This window comes from Orycteropus afer, unplaced genomic scaffold, assembly GCF_000298275.1.
Source record: "Orycteropus afer afer isolate SDZICR_OR568_19922 unplaced genomic scaffold, OryAfe1.0 scaffold00197, whole genome shotgun sequence".
Classification (NCBI taxonomy): Eukaryota; Metazoa; Chordata; class Mammalia; order Tubulidentata; family Orycteropodidae; genus Orycteropus; species Orycteropus afer.
The window spans coordinates 683,845-704,107 of record NW_006921784.1 but is presented as its reverse complement, the minus strand read 5'-3'; the positions used below and the strand labels follow the sequence as shown (position 1 = coordinate 704,107).

The window sequence follows — 20,263 nt, the reverse complement described above, 5'->3', positions numbered from 1 at the left end:
ACCATACTTATTCAATCTGTATGCTGAGCAAATGAACCGAGAATCTGGACTATATGAAGAAGAAAGCAGCATCAGGACTGGAGGAAGATTCATCAACAACCTGCGATATGCAGATGACACAACCTTGCTTGTTGAAAGTGAAAAGGACTTGAAGCACTTATTGATGGAGCTAAAGACACCAGTCTGCAGTATGGATTATACCTCAACATAAAGAAAATCCTCATAACTAGACCAGTAAGTAGCATTATGATAAGTGGAGAAAAGTTTGACGTTGTCTAAGATTTCATATTACTTGGTTCCAAAATCAACGCCAATGGAAGCAGCAGTCAAGAAATTAGACAACGTACCACACTGGGCAAAACTGCTGCAAAAGACCTATTTAAAGTGCTGAAGAGCAAAGATGTCTCTTTGAAGACTCAGATGCACTGGAATGCTCCTTGGAAGTGAGAATGGCCAGACTTCATGTCACCTACTTTGGTCATGTTGTCAGAAGGGACCATTTCCTGGAGAAGGATATCATGCTTGGTAAAGTGGAGGGTCAATGAAAAAGGGGAAGACCCTCAACGAGATGGATTGACACAGTGGCTGCAACCATGGGCTCAGGTGTAGCAAGGATTCTGCGGCTGGCACAGGACGGGGCAGTGTTTTGTTCTATTGTACTCGGAATCGCTATGAAGTCAGAGGTGACTTGACAGCACCTAACAACAACAATAAGACAAAACATAACAAAGGTTACCCATATTGGTGGAAAAATGGGTTCCTGCCTCACACTATACATGGAAATAATATATATATATAAAGTCCTAAAAATCTCAAAAATAAAACTTGCTAATATTTGAGAGACATGGTCAAATACCTTTGACCTCTAGTTCAGGAAATATTTCTTAAGATATAAAAGTACAAACCATAAAAAATGATTGATTAGGGAAGAACCTTAGGGGGCAGTGAGTTTATGTCAAGGAAGAGGGACAGCCTTGAAAAGGAGGGTGACAATGGTCACACAACTCAAAGAACATCATCAGCGTCACTAAATTAGACACAGAGAAATTGTTGAATCACTGCATGTCTTGCTGTGAATATTCTCTACAACAAATATGAAAACATAAAAGAGAAAAAAAAAAAAAAGGATTGATGAATAGAACTAGGTTTTCAAAAATCCCCAAAAGCACCTTTTATTAAATGAAGAACATTGTAAACAAAGTGAAAGGATTATCCATAGAGTAGGAGCTATTTACAAAATATATAACTAAAAATGGATTAGACAAAAAAGAAGGATTAGCAACTTGTCGGAATGAGGACCATGAATGAGCCATAGGAAAAAAGTGAAGGCAAAGACTTCACATAAGTGATTCGCACAGAAGAAAACCACAACAAACAGAAAAGTACACAGTCTCACCCGTGACACCCAATGACTGGCAAAAAAAAATTACGCATTGTCTGGCCGCCTCAAGTATTGATGGGGATGCAATGAGAAAAACTGATACACTACTGCTGAAAGTGGGAATGGACACAGTCCCTCTGGGAAACCATTTGGACAAGACCTAATAATTTCACACACGTACCTTCCTAAACCACAACAAAAACACTGTTGTCAGGTCCAACTCATGGCACTCCTATGTGTTACACCCCTATGTGTTTCTCCATAGGGTTTCTTTCGCTGTCATCTTTATGGGAGCAGCAGATCACCAGGCCTTTCTTTGGTACCGCTGGGTGGGCTTGAACCACCAACCTTGAGGTTAGTAGTCAAGCATAAGTCATTTGCACCATGTAGGGACTTTGTGCATTCCAAGGAACCAGCAACTCCTTTTCTAGCCATATGCCCTTGAACAACTCTTGACCATGTACACAGTGAGACACAGACACATTGCAGTTTTGTGTCTTAGAGTGGAAACAGCTAAATATCCATCAGTAGATGAATGGGATTAAAAAGTCCAATGCAGTGTAGCAGTGAGAATGAGTGAAACAGAGCTACATGGATTGAGGCAGACTAATCTCTAGCATATAGTATTAGGGGAGAAAGCAGAGTGCAGAATCATACATGCTGCAGGGCTCAAGTTTAAGTTCAAGTTTAAGTATATGAATGTAAATGACACACTCCATTCTCAGAATAATCAGGACAATGGTTATCTCCGGAATGGGAGGGAAGAAAAGATGTGAGGGAAAGAGGAAGACAGGGGGATGAGATTAGGAAGGGAACCAGCAAGCGACCAATTGTCGTTTAAGTGTTTTATTTCCTCAAAACCATCTGAATCAAATATGGCAAAATGTTAACTTATGTGAACCCTGGGCGTTGGGTACAGGACCGTAAATTCTGTCATTCGTTATGCCTTTCCATATGTTTGGGAAATGTCATTATAAAAGCATTTAAAATGATTAAATGTGCTAATGCATTAAAGCCTCTAGCTTGGTATTTTATTGTAGATCTAAAGTCCCCTTTGCTTTAAAGGCACACTTCTTTGATGTTAGGATTGTGTATAAAATCCTTTCTTTATTGGGTTACCTCCTTTGTTATCTCAAATGGTCTATGCTAGATCCAATGTGCTCTTATCCTAGGGAGTCCTGACTACTGTTCTAGAGTCAGGAATTGGGCTGGGCTCTCATGTCCGGAGTTTAAAGGGAGCAACCTCAATGGCCTTGAAGTGTTTGGCTGAAAAAACGAGGAGACCTGGAGAAGGAGAAAGGTGACACAGCTCTCCTGCTGGTTCTCCCTGGTCCCACCTCACCCCCCACTGCTGTGAGTCTGCTCTAACATTCACTCATTGTAGCATTAAAAACCAACAAACAACAGGTGAAACCCCCAAGAGTGCTGTCCATGGTTACCCTTCAGGCCTAGAACTGGACTCACTCCTGTGGCTTAACTCTCAGCCAAATGGGCCTACGAGCTGAACAACTACATACCTTAGGACAGTCAACTGAGAGAGGTGGGAAGGGCAGCGTTTGCAGAAGGAGAAAGCTAGGCAGGTGGGAATGCACAGGTAAGAAGGACACAGGAAGGGGCATCTACAGGCAAGAGGTGGGAGGAAAGCTCTTCCATCATGGGGACTGTAGTCAGTGCTGGAAACAAAATGTGTATGAACTGTTGAGTGTGAAATGAATCTGCTTTGTCAATGTGCACCCAAATCACAGTCAAAAACTAACAAAGAAACTACCATAATTACCGTGGCTGCCCTCGATGTCCATCTGAACCGGGCCCACCTGCCTTTGTGAATAAGTGAGTGATTTAGGGGAAGGATACTGATAGCAACGTCATTACAAAGTAACAGACATTGTGTGCTTGGTAAGCAAATACATGAAATATGTCCCTAAGATACTTTAAGAGACAAGCTAGCTCTCCAGTGGTGGGATTCTGGGTAGTAACATAAAATAAAAAGCAAATTCACTGCCATCCAGTTGATTCCAACTCATCTTGACCCTCATTGGGTTTCTGAGGTTGTAAATCTTTATAGAGGTAGATTGCCCCATCTTCCTTCCACAGAGTGGTCGGTGGGTTTGAACCGCCAACCTTCTGGTTAGCAGTCAAATGCCTCAGGCACTGTGCCACCAGAGCTCCTTGGGTGGCAGCATAGGCAGAGGAGAACACTGGGGGGACAGAGGAGCATTTCCCACAACTGTGAACTCAGAAGCTGTCTCTGTGTTCTCTGGCTGCAGTAGTTTCAACAGCAAGCATCGACATGGGGAGAGGGGCGATGTAAGTAACCACCCAGGGGACACTGGGCAAGGTCTGTGGATATTTCTTGCTATTTATCCCAACTGGTTTGGGGGCCCTATTAGCAGCTAATGGAAAGAGGCTGGGGATACTGCTAAACCTCCCCAGGTTTAGTAGAGGACAGCCCCCATCACAGCAAATAATCTGGCACAAAATGTCCCAAGTGCTGCTGTTCAGAACCCTGATACAGTGATGGCAAGAACCCCAGGCTTCTATTCTCCGGAAGCTCAGAGCAGTTAACCCAAAGCTCCGTCATCCAAAGCCACGTCGATAGAAGTGGCTCACCAGTACCAGCTGCCATTGAGCCGATTCTGCTTCACGGCGGACCCCAATGTGGAGCACAGCACAGAACTGGGCTCCATGGGGTGTTCAAGGCTGTGAGCTTGGCAGACTGCCAGGCCTTTCTTCTGCGGTGTATCTGGGTAGGTTTGAACCACCAACCTTTAGCTTAAGAGTCGACCACCTAACTACCTGCACCACCCAGGGATTCCTCACTTACTGAAAACTCACTGCTGTCGAGTCGAATCTGACTTATATGATCCCTCCTAGGGTTTCCGAGGTGGTATCTCTACAGATAGATAGCCTAGTCTTCCTTCCAAGGAGTGTCTGGTGGGTTTAAACTGCCAGCCTCCTGGTTAGCAGTCAAGACTCCTAGAAGGTCTAAATCTAGGTTTGCCTGACTGCAAGCCTAGCCAGCCCTTGGCTGCCTCTAGCAAAAGTCTTATTCTCATGGTGCCAGCCCTGGGGCTCATAGGCCATTCCCATTCACCCTCACTGAAATGAGGGCTGTCTCCACTCTCCCTGATAGTTGCTGAAGGCAAGGTAACCCTGCCCATAGCTCTCGGTTGGTCCAACTGTTACTCGCATGGGTTCTTCTAAGAACCCCTCTGTTTGCTGACATCTGCAGGTCTCCTTTGAAGAGCCAGTGAGTATGGGCAAGGACTAAGTGGTGGAGAAGCAGATACTACAGGAAGCAAGAGGTGGCCAGCTGAAAGACTGGTCCCTGGCCTTTTCTGAAATCAGAGGGATGTTGCCCTTCCAGCTGACCTCCTCTGGATCCACCTCTCCAACAGGCCTGGAGGCACCTACTGTCTGCCCAGTGCCCGCTGCTGTCTTCCTCCTTACCTGGTCACAGAGGGTCCCAATCAAGCCTTCCAAATCCTGCTTCTCATGGAGGACCACCTGCTTTTCCTCGTACTCCTGCTCCAGTTGCATTTCCAGCTGCCGGAGCTGTGGGTACAAAGGGAGATGCATGCACAAGGTGAGTGGACTCCACAGGACACACCAAACAAGGCAGGGATCCTGAGGGGAATATAGGGCTGGTGGCCCCTCACCTGGCTCCACAAAGGCTGCTCTAGTGACTGGGACCCATTGTGTCAAGTCATTCCAACTCATGGTGACCCCATGGGTTACAGAGCAGAACTCCACAGGGTTTTCTTTTTTTTATTATGCCTTGAGTGCAAATTTACAGAGCAGAATTTGTTTTACATTCAACAGTTCATGTACATTTGGTTTCACTCCCCAATTACTAAACCCACTCTCCTCCTCTCCCTTCCCTATGACCCCCCATCCCTGTGCCCTTCTTAGTTATGCACTCCTGTCTGCCTCCATGTGAATGCTGCCCCTCTGGTGCCTCATGGCTGGTTGCTCCAAGGGCTGTATATCCGTAGAGTAGGTGGGTGCATTGCTCTGGGTTGGGTGTTCTGCATGTAAGTCTTACTACTGTCGGGCTGAGAGCCAGTCCTTGGGAGTGAGTCTTATCCCAGGCCCGAAGTGTATCCCAGGGCCATAGTCTTGGGGGTCCCATCAGACTCCATCCGACCAGTAATTCTGGTCATTATTGTGTTTTTGAATTTTGTTCCATGTTTTTTCCTCCCACTCTATCCAGGAGCACCAGTTTTGATCATCCATAGGGTTTTCTTGGCTATAATCTTTATAGAAGCAGATTGCTAGGTCTCTATTCTGCAGTGCTGCAAGGTGGGTTCAAACCACCAACTTTTAGGCTAGTAGTTGAGTGCAAAGCATTTGTACCACCCAGGGACCTTAACAACTGGAAAGAGGCATCTATGTTGGAAAACTCAGGAGCTGCTTTAGAAGCTTAGGAGCTGGCCAATTACAGGGATCTCCCTGTCATTCTCCCACAAAGTCAACATCCCTGCTCCCCAGTTCTCCATCCAGATGGAAGGGATGTCTCCCTCTTCCACTCACATGACAAATATCCTGGCACTCAGACTTTGACCAACATCATATGCAACATATTAAAACGTATCCACCTTCCTTATTAAGCACTACAATTAAAAAAAAAAAATTCATTTGAGGTTATGTCTCTAGGAGCAACTCAGTGAATTTACTATTAGCTCTATTTCTCTGCAATCATCCAATACATTCAGGCATTGTTGTGAAGTGACCAGTTAAAAACCGGTTACCATCAAGTTAACTGGACTTTGGTCATATTGTCAGAAGGGACTAGTCCCTGGAGAAGGATATCATGCTTGGTAAAATAGAAAACCAAAATCCAAACTCACTGCCATCAAGTCGATTCTGACTTATAGCAACTCCCACTGGGTTTCTGAGGCTGTAAATCTTTACAGAAGTAGATCGGAAAATGGGGCATCTTCCTTCCGTGGAGTAGCTGGTGGGTTTGAACCACTGACCTTCTGGTTAGAAGCCAAATGCCTTATCCACTATACCACCAGAGGGTAAGACTCTCATGGAAATGGATTGACACAGTGGCTGCAATGATGGGCTCAAGCAGAGCAAAGATTGTGAGCATGGCGCAGGACTGGGTAGTGTTCTGTTCTGTTGTGCACTGGTTCACTATGAATCAGAGCCGACTTGATGGTGCCTAACAAGAACAACTGTCAAGGTGACTCTTAACTCATGGAGACCCCATGTGTACCAGAGCAGAACTGTGCTCCACAGGGTTTTCAATGGATGGTTTCACATAAGACGATTTCCAGGCCTTTCTTCCAAGGCACTTTGAGTGGACTTAAACCACCAACCTCTTGGTTAACAGCTAAGTATGTTAATCATTAGCACCACCCAAGGACAGTCCACTGTAGCTGTTGGCCCCCCACTCCCAGCCTCTCATATCTATTACTCATCCCTTCCATCCTCCCTAATGACTCTATTTCACAGATGGGCAAATGATGCCCCAGACAGGTTCAAAGATTCATACTTCACAGAAAGAAGTTACTGCCCTATCTCCTGGCCTCAGCTCTTTCTGGAACCCAGACAGCCATCCACTTCCCACCTAGGTCACTGACAATTGATTTCCTGCCATGATGAGAGATGGACTGAGCAGAGTAGTCACTAGAACATGAAGTCAATGTTAGTGTCTGTCATAAGGGGAAAAAGACCTTTCCCTGACCTCACTCTCTCCCTTCATAAATCTGCCCACAGAAATGACCCCGGAGGTTCTGGGTCGTATCGCCCACTTGCCAGGGCCCAGGCTTAAGGCACACACCATCAGACACTGGAATTCTTGGAATGGAACAGAAGAAAAGTGTGCAACCTTCACTTGAGGGGACATGAGCAGGGGCTGGGGGCTTCCATCTCCTGATCCATGGAGGAAATAAAATACAGATTGATAGTCACTTATATAGAAAGCACCAAAACCAAAAGCCAAGCCCAATGCCATTGAGTTGATTCCAACTCACAGTGACCCTCACTGGGTTTCCAAGGTTGTACATCTCTACAAAAACAGATTGTCTCAAAATGACCAGAATTACTGGACAGAAAGAGACTGGTGGAACCCCGAGACTATGGCCCAAGGTTACCCTTCAGGCCTAGAAATGGACTCACTTACATGGATTGGCTCCCATCCCAACAGTAAAAAGACCTATATTCAGAACACCTACCCCAAGGTGATGTACCCACCTACTCTAAGAAGAGGCACCCCTTGCATCCATCAGTCATGAGACATCAGAGGGGCAGGAATCACATAGAGGAAAAGCTGGACAGACAGGAATGCGTGGATGAGAAGGGCACAGGGAAGAGGTGGCCATAGGGAGGAGAGTTTTTTATGGTTGTGGACAGTAATCAGGGCCATGAAATCAGATGTACGTGAACTGTTGAATATGAAACAAGTTTGCTTTGTAAATTTGCATCCAATGCACAACTGAAGAAAAAAACAAGTAAATTGTCTCATTGTCCTCCCTCAGAACAGCTGTTGTTGTTGTTATGTGCCGTCGAGTCGGCCCCAACTCATAGCGACCCCTCCTTGGGTTTCCGAGGCAGTATCACTACAGAAGTAGGATTGCCCAACCTTCCTTCTGAGGAGTAGCTGGTGGGTTTGAACCGCCAGCCTTCTGGTTAGCAGGCAAGTGTCTTAGCCACTATGCTACCAGAGCAGAACAGCTGGTGGGTTTGAAATACGAACCTTCTGGTTAGCAACCAAATGCCTTACCCACTATGCTACCAGAGCTCCTCGTAGGAAGCAAGTTCCCTTCAAAACTTTCTTTTAAGAGTGAGAAATACAATGCACTCTGCTCACATCTGCTTTTGGAAAAACTAAAACTCATTTTTAAAAATATACAAAACAATAACAATATGTGAAGCCAGACAAAGTTTCCTGGAGTGTGTTCCATGGAGCTCCACCATGGTGTTCATAGGATTGATGTTGGGGGAAGGGAGAGGGAAGTCCACTCTAGAATGAGTGTGGGAGCCACTGAGTTAACAGGCTTCTCACTGTAGGACTTATCAGAGTCTTTGGTAAGCTCATGTGTATCAGAGGATGCAGCACTGCCTAAGGTTGGCATCCATCAGGTTCTTCCTAAATGATCTTCTAGGGACCAGACATTTTGGGGGAAAATAAAGAAGAAAAAAACAGTGTTTCGGTTAAGAGCCTGGGCTTTACAGTCCCATTCTGCTACATCTCACTTGAGTGAGGTTGGGAAAGTCACTTCACTTTTCTGCAGTTTACTTTCCTCATCTGCAAACGAGGACAATACATCTTACAGAGTTCGCCTGAAGATTAAACTGGCAGACATAAAGAAGCCAGCCTGGTTCATGGCTCCCAGTGGGTGTTCAAAAATGCCATTCATTCTCTCCTAAATATAATATAGGAAAACAAGCTGAAGTCGGTCCCTTAATAACAGCTCCCAGTTCTTCACAGTGTACAGGGCACTTCTCATTCTTTTATCTGAGCCTCCCAGCGCTATAGGGAAGGCAGAAAAGAGTCTGCCATTGCTCCCATTTCATTGCTGGAGAAACTGAGCTCTGGCAAGATTGCACAATTTATTCAAGGGCATACAGGTCATTGATCTTTTTTTCCTGACCCTGGGGAATTCTGAGGGGAATGCACGTGGCCGCTTGGGATGACCCACATGACTTCCCAAAGAGACTGAGCTTTAAAGGGGCTCTGAAAGGAGGCTGTGGGGAGCTGGAGGGCAGCTGACTCTCAGTGGCATCAGCCCGTAGGGGTGGAGAACAGCTCAGTTCTCAGACACTCCCCAGAGTAATGACATGGTACCACAGCAGCCAGATCTATGAGGATGCCTGAGCCGGGTTCCTGGTCTCCCGTGGAGGTCCTGACAATCACCAAAACCTGCTCCATCCTTGCCATGGACTATTCTGGAGCTAATTAAATGGCATCCCACTGGGGGCTCTGCAGGGTGCCAAGTCCCCCTTCCACTCCCTCCTCCTGGATAGATTAATCACACCCAAGAGGAAACCAACTGTCAAGCCAGCTCCCCGGCTCCCCTGGGAGGGCCAACTGCCTGTAATCCATACACACTACTCTTGCTCTTAGTTTCACAACAAACAGGAATAACATCGTAAAACTCTGTGATGTTTCTATGCCAGTCATTTCATTGACTCTTCACCATGATCCTGCAAAGTTGACATAAGCATCTCCATTTCACAGATAAGAAAAGTAAGGCTTATAAACAAGGTTATGTGACTGACTTGTCCAAAGTCCCACATTTGGTAGTTAATAGAGTTAGGACTTAGTCCAAGTTTCCTTGACTCCAAATAAAATAGCAAAACTGGTCTTGTGTGTCTTATAAACTGGCTAAGTGACCAGGGCTGGGTAGAGAACAAGGAACCAAGGAACAAAATGGATTTTAATTGAAGTTGGGGGTTTAATATCATTAACCAAGATCACACAGTTGTCAAGTTAGAAGGGCAGAGGTTTAAACCAAGAGTATGTGAGTTCCAAAGGCCAGGCTCTCGGTTCTACCATCTAGATCTCTGTGGGCACTGCTCGCTGTTGGTGTATTATGAGTGTCGAGTCAGCTCTGACTCATGCAACTGTATGTAAAACAGAACAACACGTTGCCTGGTCCTGTGCCATCTCCATGACTGGTGGTATGTTTTCAGTACACTGTTGTGGCTACTGGGTCACTCCATCTCATGGAAGGTCTTCTTCATTTTAACTGACCCCCTACTTTACCAAACAATATGTCCTTTTATATTGATTGATCTCTCCCAATGACAGGTCCAAAGTCAACCAGGCAAAGTCTTATCATCCTCCCTTGTAAGAAATGTTCTGGGTGAATTTCTTTTAAGACTGATTTGTGTATTCTTTCGACAATCCATGATATACTCAACCAACACGACAATTCTAATGCATCAATTCTTCTCTCTTCCTTTTTCATTGTCCAGCTTTTGCATGCATCTGAGGCAATGGAAAAGACCATGGCTTGGGGCAGACACACCTAAGTCATCAAAGTGACATTTTTGTTTTGTTTTTATGTTTGGGTAGTAAAACAAAACAAAACAAAAACCTTTAAAGCTTTAAAGAGTTCTTTTGCAGCATAGTCGTCCAATACAATAATACATCACTTGATTTCTTCACTGCTGCTTCTATGGACATTGTTTAGGGAGCTACTAATAGGAATTAAATTAGGAAATACTACTCAGCCCCTTATGGAGATTCATAATTGTGCAAAAGGATATGAAAGTCTGACAGTGACACAACCTGCTAAATAAGGCTTAACCCAAAGCTTTCCATCAATTCTACCTTGAGGATTCATTATACATTCACATCAGTCAATACATCTATAAGGGTGATTACCTCAGCATTGGTCAGAATAGCAGAAAATCTGAAACAACTGAAATATCTAAGGACATAGGGAATTTGCTGAATATATCACAGCACATGCACAGCTGGGATATTTTTAAACCACTAAACACATAAGTTAGAACTGTATTTATTGACATGCAAGGAGGCCATGAAAAACTCCAGTGAAAATAGCAGGCTTCAAACCAGCATGACCCATTTAAGTAAGATGGTATCTCTACATGTGTTTTTGTTTGTTTGTTTGTTTGTTTTTTGTGTGTACCAAAACAGAACTTTGAAAGAACATTTATAAATAGTTATAATGATGGGTTCTGGGTGGTAAGGTTTCAAGAGTTCAATGCTTTCTTACAGTTTTAAATTTCTACAAATAGCTTAAATAAAATGGAAGAAATTATTTGAGTTGAAAGAGAAATGGTCAGAAGGGACTGGTCTCCTTCTTGAAACTTCTAAGTCCTCACCCAGGGCATCAGTCCCCTGGCATTATGGGCTCTTGGCAGAAGATTGGGATGATTATGTTGGACAGTTCCAGAGGCTTCTGGAAGACCCGAGATCATATTTAAGGCAGGCACTTCTGATCCTACATCCTTGAAACCACCCAGGAAACTAAGGTTTCAGGTGGTCAGCAGAAAGATCTGTCCCTAGACCCTGGCCTCCCACTCACTCTGAGGAAGAGGGCCCCAAGACTAGCTGTGCTGGAACCCTAAGGCATGGCTGTGCCAGCTGCCTACATACCCGCTTCTGGCAGGACTGACGGACGTCCTCCAGTTCCTCCTCCTGATCCTCATGGTCCTTCTGATGCATCTGCTTCATCCGTTCAATCTCCAGCTCAAACCGCTGACGAAGCTGTGGGACAGCAAGAACAATACATGAGGGTGACCCACTCCATTCCCCTGGCCCTCCATGTCATCCCTGACATTCCAACTGCACTTTTCATTTTTGGAGCTCATGCATGAGACTCTGTTATCCTCCTAGCCACCCAGAAAGGTCAGAAATAGTAGACAAGTAGCTCAAATATTATCTACATCCCTTTTTACGGTCATAACAGACATCACTAATCAATCACTCTTTTCTACTGAGTTTAGATGCAATCTCAGAATCCTTCTCAACACTTTTGAGATAAAACAAAGTTGTCATCCATGGAGCAGATACCAGTGGTGGTATTTTGAATGGATATATGTATGTATGTATGTAGTGATAGAAAGATGGATGGATGGGTGCATGTATGGATGGGTGTATAGATGGATGGTATACAGATGGATGAATGGATGGGTAAATGGATGGATGGGTAGGTGGGTGGATGGGTGGATAGATGGTTGGATGGGTGTATGGATGGAGGTTGTGTGGATAGATAGCTGTATATAAATGGATGTGTGTATAAATGGATGGATGGATGGATGAGAGGATAAAAGTTTATCTATACAGAAATGAAAGCCTGGAGAAGGAAAAACTTGTCCAAGATGTTGCCTTGGGTGATTCATGTTACCTCTGATGAGGTCCCTTGCCTGGTAGAAAACAACTATCTTATAATATGTTGTTGTTGTTATGTGCCATCAAGTTGGCCCCGACTCATAGCGATCCCTCCTTGGGTTTCCGAGGCAATGTCACTATGGAAGTAGATTGCCCAACCTTGAGAATAAAATGAGCTAATCAATGGAGAGCACTTAGCACAATTCCTGGCATACAAATATTCATTATGTTGTCTTATTCCATAATTCTGAATACGGAGAGAAAGGGTATCCTCTCCCTTCCTGACACCTGACATAATTAAGAGCTGTGTTCTCAGGAAAGAGCTGGGTCTCTTCAATGAGAAGCCTCTGAAACTTGTGTGGAACAAGCAAAGAGCTGTGCATGGTGTCTGAACTGTGTGACGCTGTATAAAATGTTCTGACCAGGATGCAGAAGTTATGGATTCCAGCTCTAGTTCAAGATTTTGCTTTTCTGATTGGCACAATTGAGAGAGTGACCCACACCCCTGCTTCTCAAGTTTTGTGGCATTAGAATTACGTAATGCACTTAACTATTTTGTGGTCCTGTGGTGACTTGTGTGTTGCTATGATGCTGAAATCTATGCCACCAGACTTTCATATATCAGCAAGGTCTCTCATGATAGGTTTCAGAGGAGCTGCCAGACTAAGACAGATTAGGAAGAAAGTTCTGGTGATCTACTTCCAAAAAGTGACCCATGAAAACCATATGGCTCACAACAGAAGACTGCTCAATATTGTTCTGGGAGATGAGCTCCCTAGGTTGAAAGACACTGAAAAATGGCCACAATGATGTTCTCAAATATGCCAATGATCATGAAGATGGCACAGGACCTGGCAATGCTTCATTCTGCTCCACATAAGGTCAGCATGAATTGGAGAAGACTTAATGGCAACTACCAACAACAATTCACTTAAAAGAAAGAAAGTAAATACTGGTGGTTCATCCCACACCTATTGAATCTGAAGCTCCAGGTGTGATAGTTAAGGTTAGGTGTCAACTTGGCTGGGCCTGGTGTTGAGTGGCTGGGCAGCTGGATGTAGTTATTCCTCATGATGAGACTGGTAATCAACTCCATGGTGCAATCTACTGGAGCAGCTGAGTAGCTGTCTTAGGGATGTGGTCTGCTTGGAGTATATAAGGAGACACTTTGAGAAAGGTCTCCAGTTTTTAGCACATCTAGATCTTGCATTTGGCCAGATCTCTGCCTCAACAGCCTGCCATGTTGCCTGCCGATCTTGGGACTGTCGATGAACTTGAATTAGTGGCCTGCCATATTGCTTGATAATCTTGGGCTGTCCCATTGTACTTGTTGACCTTGAGTTTGTCAGCCTCAGCAGCCAGCAGCTGCCTGAGTTAAAAGAAGCCTCCAGCTTCAGTGAGCTGGGAGCAAGAGGCAGACCTGAAACCAAAGGTCAAGGGGCTTTCACCCAGCTCCTAGAGCTGGCACTTTGAACTCAGACTTCTAACTTTCTAAACCATATGAGAAAAAAAAATCTGTTTGTTAAAGTCATCCACGTGTGGTATTTTTGTTGTTGTTAGAGTGGCGCTAGAGTGCCAAAATGCCAGGGTACAGGAGCCTATATTTTAAAGATTTTATGCAATTCTCTTATGGTCTGTGGCACAGCACTTGGAACCCAGCAGCGTAGATGGGTTACACTGTAGAAACTATAGGTTTCTGTCTATTTGCTGCATGGCTCCAGCCCTCTCACCAGGCTTTCTGAGGTTCCTCATGGCTATCCTAACACGGAAATTAAAATCGTTAGGAAAACAACAATCTTGGTCTTTTGAAAAGTTGACAATATTCTTTGCAATGTAGGACTGTAGGAGTCCCTGGGTAGTGCAGAGAGTTAAGCACGTTACCAACCAAAAGATTGGGGTTCAAATCCACCCAGAGGCATGTCAGAAGGAAGACCTGGTGATCTACTTCTAAAAGACTACAGCTGTTGAAAACCCAGTGGGCTTCCATTTGGACACACATGGGGTGGCCTTGAGTTCGAATCAACTCAACAACAACTGGTTTGGTACACAGTCCTGTGCTGAAGGTTGAAAGGAACCTGTACATCCTAGGGCCTGGCAGAAAGGAGGCTCCCTATAAATGTCAACTCTCTTCTCTCCTATAAAATGACCAAGGTTATGGGATGATAACCCAAAATGAGGACTCCAAGCAAGTAAATATAATATTTCTTTTTCATTTTTTCTTCCAGCCTCATGGACACTCCCGACATCTGCAATACCATTTATGTCAAGCTTATATGAGTTAACATAAAATTCCCTGGAAAAAGCGCTATATTATAATCCATAAATATCTACTGAATGTCTGCAAGGGCACAATGCAGTGTGGAGTTATGGGTAAAGCTGAAGATGAATGAAAGCCTGGAGTCAGCCTTGCCTACTGTGGATTGAGGTAGAGAAATGACAAAGTTACATTAACTTTGGGGTCCCTGAGGTGACAGGAGCACATTACTGCTTCTAAGCACTGAGTGGTCCCCTGGTGGTATCTTAAAGAGTTAACACAATTCTCAAAAGTGCTGGCTTTACTTCTGCCTCTGCGAGGCTCCTGCTGGTTGATGGAATACTGGGGTGCTGTGTGATGCTGTCCATCCTCCCTATGCCTTACAGACTGGCACAGGGTTTACCTCCTTTGTGACCCTTCACAGACTCATTGCTGGGGGCAAGAGGGAAGCTAGGTGATTGACCAGGCTCAAAGTGCAACCTTAAGGAGATAGTTCAACTCTGATGCACATGGGAAAGCCATGAGCAGGCAACTAACTTAGTGCAACTGGGTTTTCCTGAACTTGACCTAGAGGACACAAGGTCTACTGGGCCTGTTTTTTTTTTTTTTTTTTTTTTCATGAGGAGACTGAAGTCTAAAGAGAATAGGGGACTTGTCTAAAATCCTATGGACAAGGACTGCCTCAAGGACCCCATCTAGCTATGATCATTCATAGTTCCTTAAAAGCACATGACTTTCCTGCCTCTGGGCCTTGTACAGGCTGTTCTCCCTGCCTGGATACTGGCAAACTCTGACACAGCCTTCAGATTTCAGCTGCAGTAAATGTCACTTCCTCCAGGTAGTCTTCCCTGACCACTCTCACGATGTTGCTCCCAAGACTAAACTGCAAGTTAAACTGTCCCATAGCGCTGCCCACTTCCCCATTACCCCTCAGTGTGCGTCTCCACTGCAGGAAGGCTGAGAGTGACTGATGCATCTACAGCACCCACATGGTGCCTGACACGTGTCATTCAAAACCAAAAAGCCAAACTCACTACCATCAAGTCGATTCTGACCCACAGTGAGCCCCACTGAATTTCTGAGGCTGTAAATCTTCATGCAAGTAGACTGCCCCATGTTCCTTCAGTGGAGCAGCTGGTGGGTTTGAACCTCTGACCTTCTGGTTAGCAGCAAAACGCCTTATCCACTACCCCTTGTGTTAAGTTGGCCTCCGACTTATGGTGACCCCCTGAGCGACAGAAGCAACGCTGCCCAGTCCTGTGCCGGCCCGTGATCAGCTGCAGCTCAGATTGTTAGGATTCCTAGGCTTCCATTGGCTGAGTTTGGGAAGTACATCACCAGGCCTTCCCTCCTAGTCCATCTTAGCATGGAAGCTCCACTCCATCTACGGACTGGGTCCCAAATCCCATTCTCTGTTTACATCACACAGCACCCCAGTGTTCTATAAACCAGCAGGAGCCTTGCAGAGCCAGGAAGAAAGCCAGCATTTTTGAAAATTGTGCTAACTCTTTAAGATATCACCAGGGGACCGCTCGGCGCTCATAGCAACATGCAAGCCTCCACTGACATATGGATGCTGGCTGTACACGAGGGATGCTGGCTGGGAATCAAACCTGGGGAGAGGAAAATTCCACCAGTGAACCACCAATACTTCGCCTGACACATAAACCCCAAACCAAATCGACTGCCATTGAGTCAGCTCTGACTCATAGTGACCCTAATGGATTTCCAAGGCTGTAATCTTTGCAGAAGGAGCTCTGGTAGTGTAGTGCCTAAGGCACTTGACTGCTAACTAGAAGGCTGGCGGTTCAAACCCACCAGCCACTCCTCGGAAGGAAGGTTGGGCAATCCTACTTCCGTAGTGATACTGCCTCGGAAACCCAAGGAGGGGTCGCTATGAGTCGGGGCCGACTTGACGGCACACAACAGCAACAACAATAATCTTTGCAGAAGGAGCTCTGGTAGTGTAGTGCCTAAGGCACTTGACTGCTAACTAGAAGGCTGGCGGTTCAAACCCACCAGCCACTCCTCGGAAGGAAGGTTGGGCAATCTACTTCCATAGTGATACTGCCTCGGAAACCCAAGGAGGGGTCACTATGAGTTGGGTCCGACTCCATGGTACATAACAACAACAATCTTTGCAGAAGCAGACTGCCATAGTTTTCTCCCCCAGAGTGGCTGGTGGGTTTGAACCACCAACATTTTGGCTATCAGCCAAGCACTTGAACCACTGCTCCACCAGGGCTCCTGTCTGACACATCATAGGTACTTAATAAATATTGTTGAGTATGTGAGCCAAGAAGCTCTGTCTTTAGCTCTACAAGTGACTGACTCAGTCCCTTAACCAGTATCCAACACCCTCCAGAATCTGTCCCTCCCCACCTGTGTGTTAGTGCTCGCAAGCTGCCTTCCTGATGGAGTGGAGGAGCCGAGGGTCAATACTGCCTCCCCAGCCCCGCTCTCACAGGGCTGCTCAGGGATCATCTGCTGCACACATTCATCCTGCCTGGCCAGACTGCCTTGAAAAAATGGGGCCCAGCCTGCAAATGATTTAAAGTAGTTGTCCTCTAAGACTCCCATGAGGGGATTGGTGGTGCAGTGGTTAACCCATCCGGCTGCTAACCAAAAGATCAGTGGTTCGAACCCATCAGCTGCTCCGTGGGAGAAGGTGAGGCAGTCTGCTTCTGTAAAGATTTATAGCCTTGGAAACCCTATGAGGCGGTTCTACTCTGTCCTGTAGGGTTAGTATAGTCAGGATCAACTCAATGCAGTAGGTTTGGTTTTGGGTTTATGAACTCCCACATGGGAAATTTCATTTGTGTTAAGCATCCGGAGAAGTCTTGCACCAGTGTGTAAGACCGTATCATTTGTGTGTCTGCATCTTAATTCCCTGTCTCCACCCATCTTTAGTGTCTATTTTCAATTGGATTTTTCTGGCTCGGATGGTTTTATTTATAATTTTCTATTTTATTATGCATATAAGGAGCCCTGGTGGCATAGTGGTTAAAGTGCTTGGCTGCTAACCAAAAGGTCAGAGTTTCAAACCCACTGGCCACTCTGGGAGAAAGATGAGGCAGTCTGTGTTTGTAAAGATTGACGGCCTTGGAAGCCTTATGGGACAGCAGTTCCACTCTGAATCAAGTCAACGGCAGTGGGTTTGGGCTTGGTGTCATGTATATCTATCACACAACCCCAGTTGCCATTGAGTGGTTCCCAATGATGGCAACCCCATGTGTTCTGGAGCAGACCTGTGCTCCATAGGATTTTCAATGACTATTTATTTAGAAGTGGATTGCCAGGCCTATCTTCTGAGGCACCTCAGGGTAGACTTGAACCACCAAGCTTTTGGTTACCAGCCAAGCACATTACCTATTTGCACCACCCAGAGACTCCATCCTTACAGCATATTGTTGTCGTTATTTGCCATTGAGTTGGACCTGACTCATAGCGACCCCTCTTGGGTTTCTGAGGCAGTATCTCTACGGAAGTAGATTGCCCAACCTTCCTTCCAAGGAGTAGCTGGTGGGTTTGAACCGCCAGCCTTCTGGTTAGCAGTCAAGTGCCTTAGACCCAATGCTACTGCCTCAAATTCTTTGTAGAAAGAAGTGGGATATAAACAAATAAGCAGACAAATCAACTATTCATCTGGTACCTGGCTGAGGGTGCTGGTACCAGAGCACTGAATATTCCCACTTTATTCCCTTTAGTTACATTCCCAAAGAAGTCTCCTTTGAGGCTGGGCACACAGTAGGCATTCAAGGCACTGTGGATTCAGATGATCCACATCCCAGCCCCACCATTCATTCCATGTCTCTGGGCTCCCACTTCCAGATCTGCAAAGCAGGTGATCACCCTAGTGTCTCACCACATAAGGTTATTGTGGATCTTCCATAACATGCTGCATGCGGAGAGCTTAGGGATGAGCCTAGTACACTGAAAGTGCTCAATCAATGTGAGCGACTTGGTCATTTATTGAGCACCAACTATATGCCTGACCTCATTCTAGGCTCTGGGAATGCAGGGTTGACAAAATCCCTGCCTTCCTGGAACTTACATCCTAATGCGGGAGACAGGCATCGAGCACATTTTTAAAAAGAACATCGACTGTGATAGGAGGGAGCATTTGGCTGTCAATCAAAAGTTCAGTGGTTTGAATCCACCAGCCACTCTGCACAAGAAAGATGAGGCAGTCTGCTTCTGTTAAGATTCATAGCCTTGGAAATCCAATGGGGGTCGCTATGAGTTGGAATCGACTCTATGGCAATGAGTTTGGTTTGGTTTCGGGTGATAGAAGAGAGAAGACAATTAGTGAATGAGGCGCTGGGTGGCAGCTATTTTCAAGAAGGTGAGCAGGGCAGGCTTCTCTGAGGAAGTGCCATTGAGGCTTGCAGGATGCTAAGAGAGGGCTGCATGATGAAGGAGCTGAACAGCAGGCTCCAGGGTTTAACAAGAACCACAGGTGCATGAGGAGCAGCCCAGTGAGGTGTCTGTGTCACGCTGAGGAACATCGCTCTGCACTGGAGTTAGCACAGGACACCTGAGGGGCTTTCCTACCTGCTCCAGCTGCTTGATGGTGTTTTCCTGCTGATTCTGGATCTTCTGTTGCTCGAGGGCACGGGATTCCATCTTCCAAAGTCTCTCCTTTAAGTCAGCAACGCCATTCTGCCCCAGGGAGGGAGACCTCAGGAGCTCCTGCTTCTGGGTCTGTAGCCTCTCAACCTCCTGCGTCAGCTGCAAGATGTCCCGCTCTTTTTGCTTCAGGGAGAAAGAGGGTAGAGATCTGGAGTGATATGAGAAAGGATCCCCAAGGGATACCTGCTGGAATAGCTCTTGGCTTTCCACTTTTCAATGTATAGCTCCACTTTGAGATCCCTCACAGCGCCCCCTGTGGGGCTGCAGTGGGAGCTGCTCTTTAGGACAGCTGGAACAGACAGTGGTGGGAGAGAATTGCCATTACCCATCCAGTTAGATCTCACAGCATGTAAGAGAGTGTATGCCTGTTGAAGCTAGAATTGAAATGTCGGAGCAAGGCAGCCCAATTTCCAGAAAGGACAGCTCCAGGTTAGGATGTCAGCTCCAGGGCTCAGATAACTTTGGGCCATCTGGTGCTAACTCACTGTCTGCCAAGCCTCTCACACTTCCCAAGTGGGGTACCTTGGAACTCATGCAGATGACGGAGCAAGGACATGACATCAAGTAGGGAAGTCTGATGATCAGTCTGCCAACGGTTGCATGTTTCATTAAGTCATGCTGGGCTATGTTACTACTCCAGCTGCCTTGCCAATCAGGACAAGCCCTCAGGATTCCCTCCCTGTTGCCATTTGCAGCACATGTGGCATGCGGTTGCCCAGCAGGAAAAATCCAAGATGGTGCCATGTTCTCCACCGTTACCTCCAACTGCTGCTGGAGCTTGCCTAGCTCCCACCGGATACTGGTGTTCTCCTGGGTTACTTTCTCTCGGAGGCCTTTCTCAAACACAGACTCACCCAGGGCCTGGGCCAGCTGCATGTCAAACCTGTCCAAGGAAGAACATGTGTCAAGGCATCATGGCGCCATGATAGGTGACCTGGCACGGGGGTGGAGAATGGAGAGAGGTAGCTAGCTTGACAAAACTACAAGAAAGGAAGAGAGACTAAGAACAGAATGATGGAAGATTTGCTCAATGTTTTTATGTGAGGTAAGGATCTGGAACACCAAAGAACAACTCTTAGGGTTTACATAGCATTTCCATAAAATACTGGATACAGTTATTAAGAATCTAATTAAAGTATATAGATAAAGCAAAAATAGAATAAAATTATATACAGACATG

At 45.8% G+C, this 20,263-nt stretch overlaps 1 protein-coding gene across 1 annotated transcript in view; it reads right to left on the bottom strand.

Moving 5' to 3' along the window:
* Window positions 1-20,263, bottom strand: part of MYO18B (myosin XVIIIB) — a 368,096-nt gene that overhangs the window by 162,241 nt on the left and 185,592 nt on the right. The window contains exons 28-31 of the mRNA XM_007947984.1: window positions 19,843-19,966; window positions 19,006-19,206; window positions 11,463-11,573; window positions 4,832-4,936 (exon numbers count right to left, since the gene is read on the bottom strand). Coding sequence (XP_007946175.1) covers window positions 4,832-4,936; window positions 11,463-11,573; window positions 19,006-19,206; window positions 19,843-19,966 — 541 coding nt within the window. The remainder of the gene's footprint in view (window positions 1-4,831; window positions 4,937-11,462; window positions 11,574-19,005; window positions 19,207-19,842; window positions 19,967-20,263) is intronic.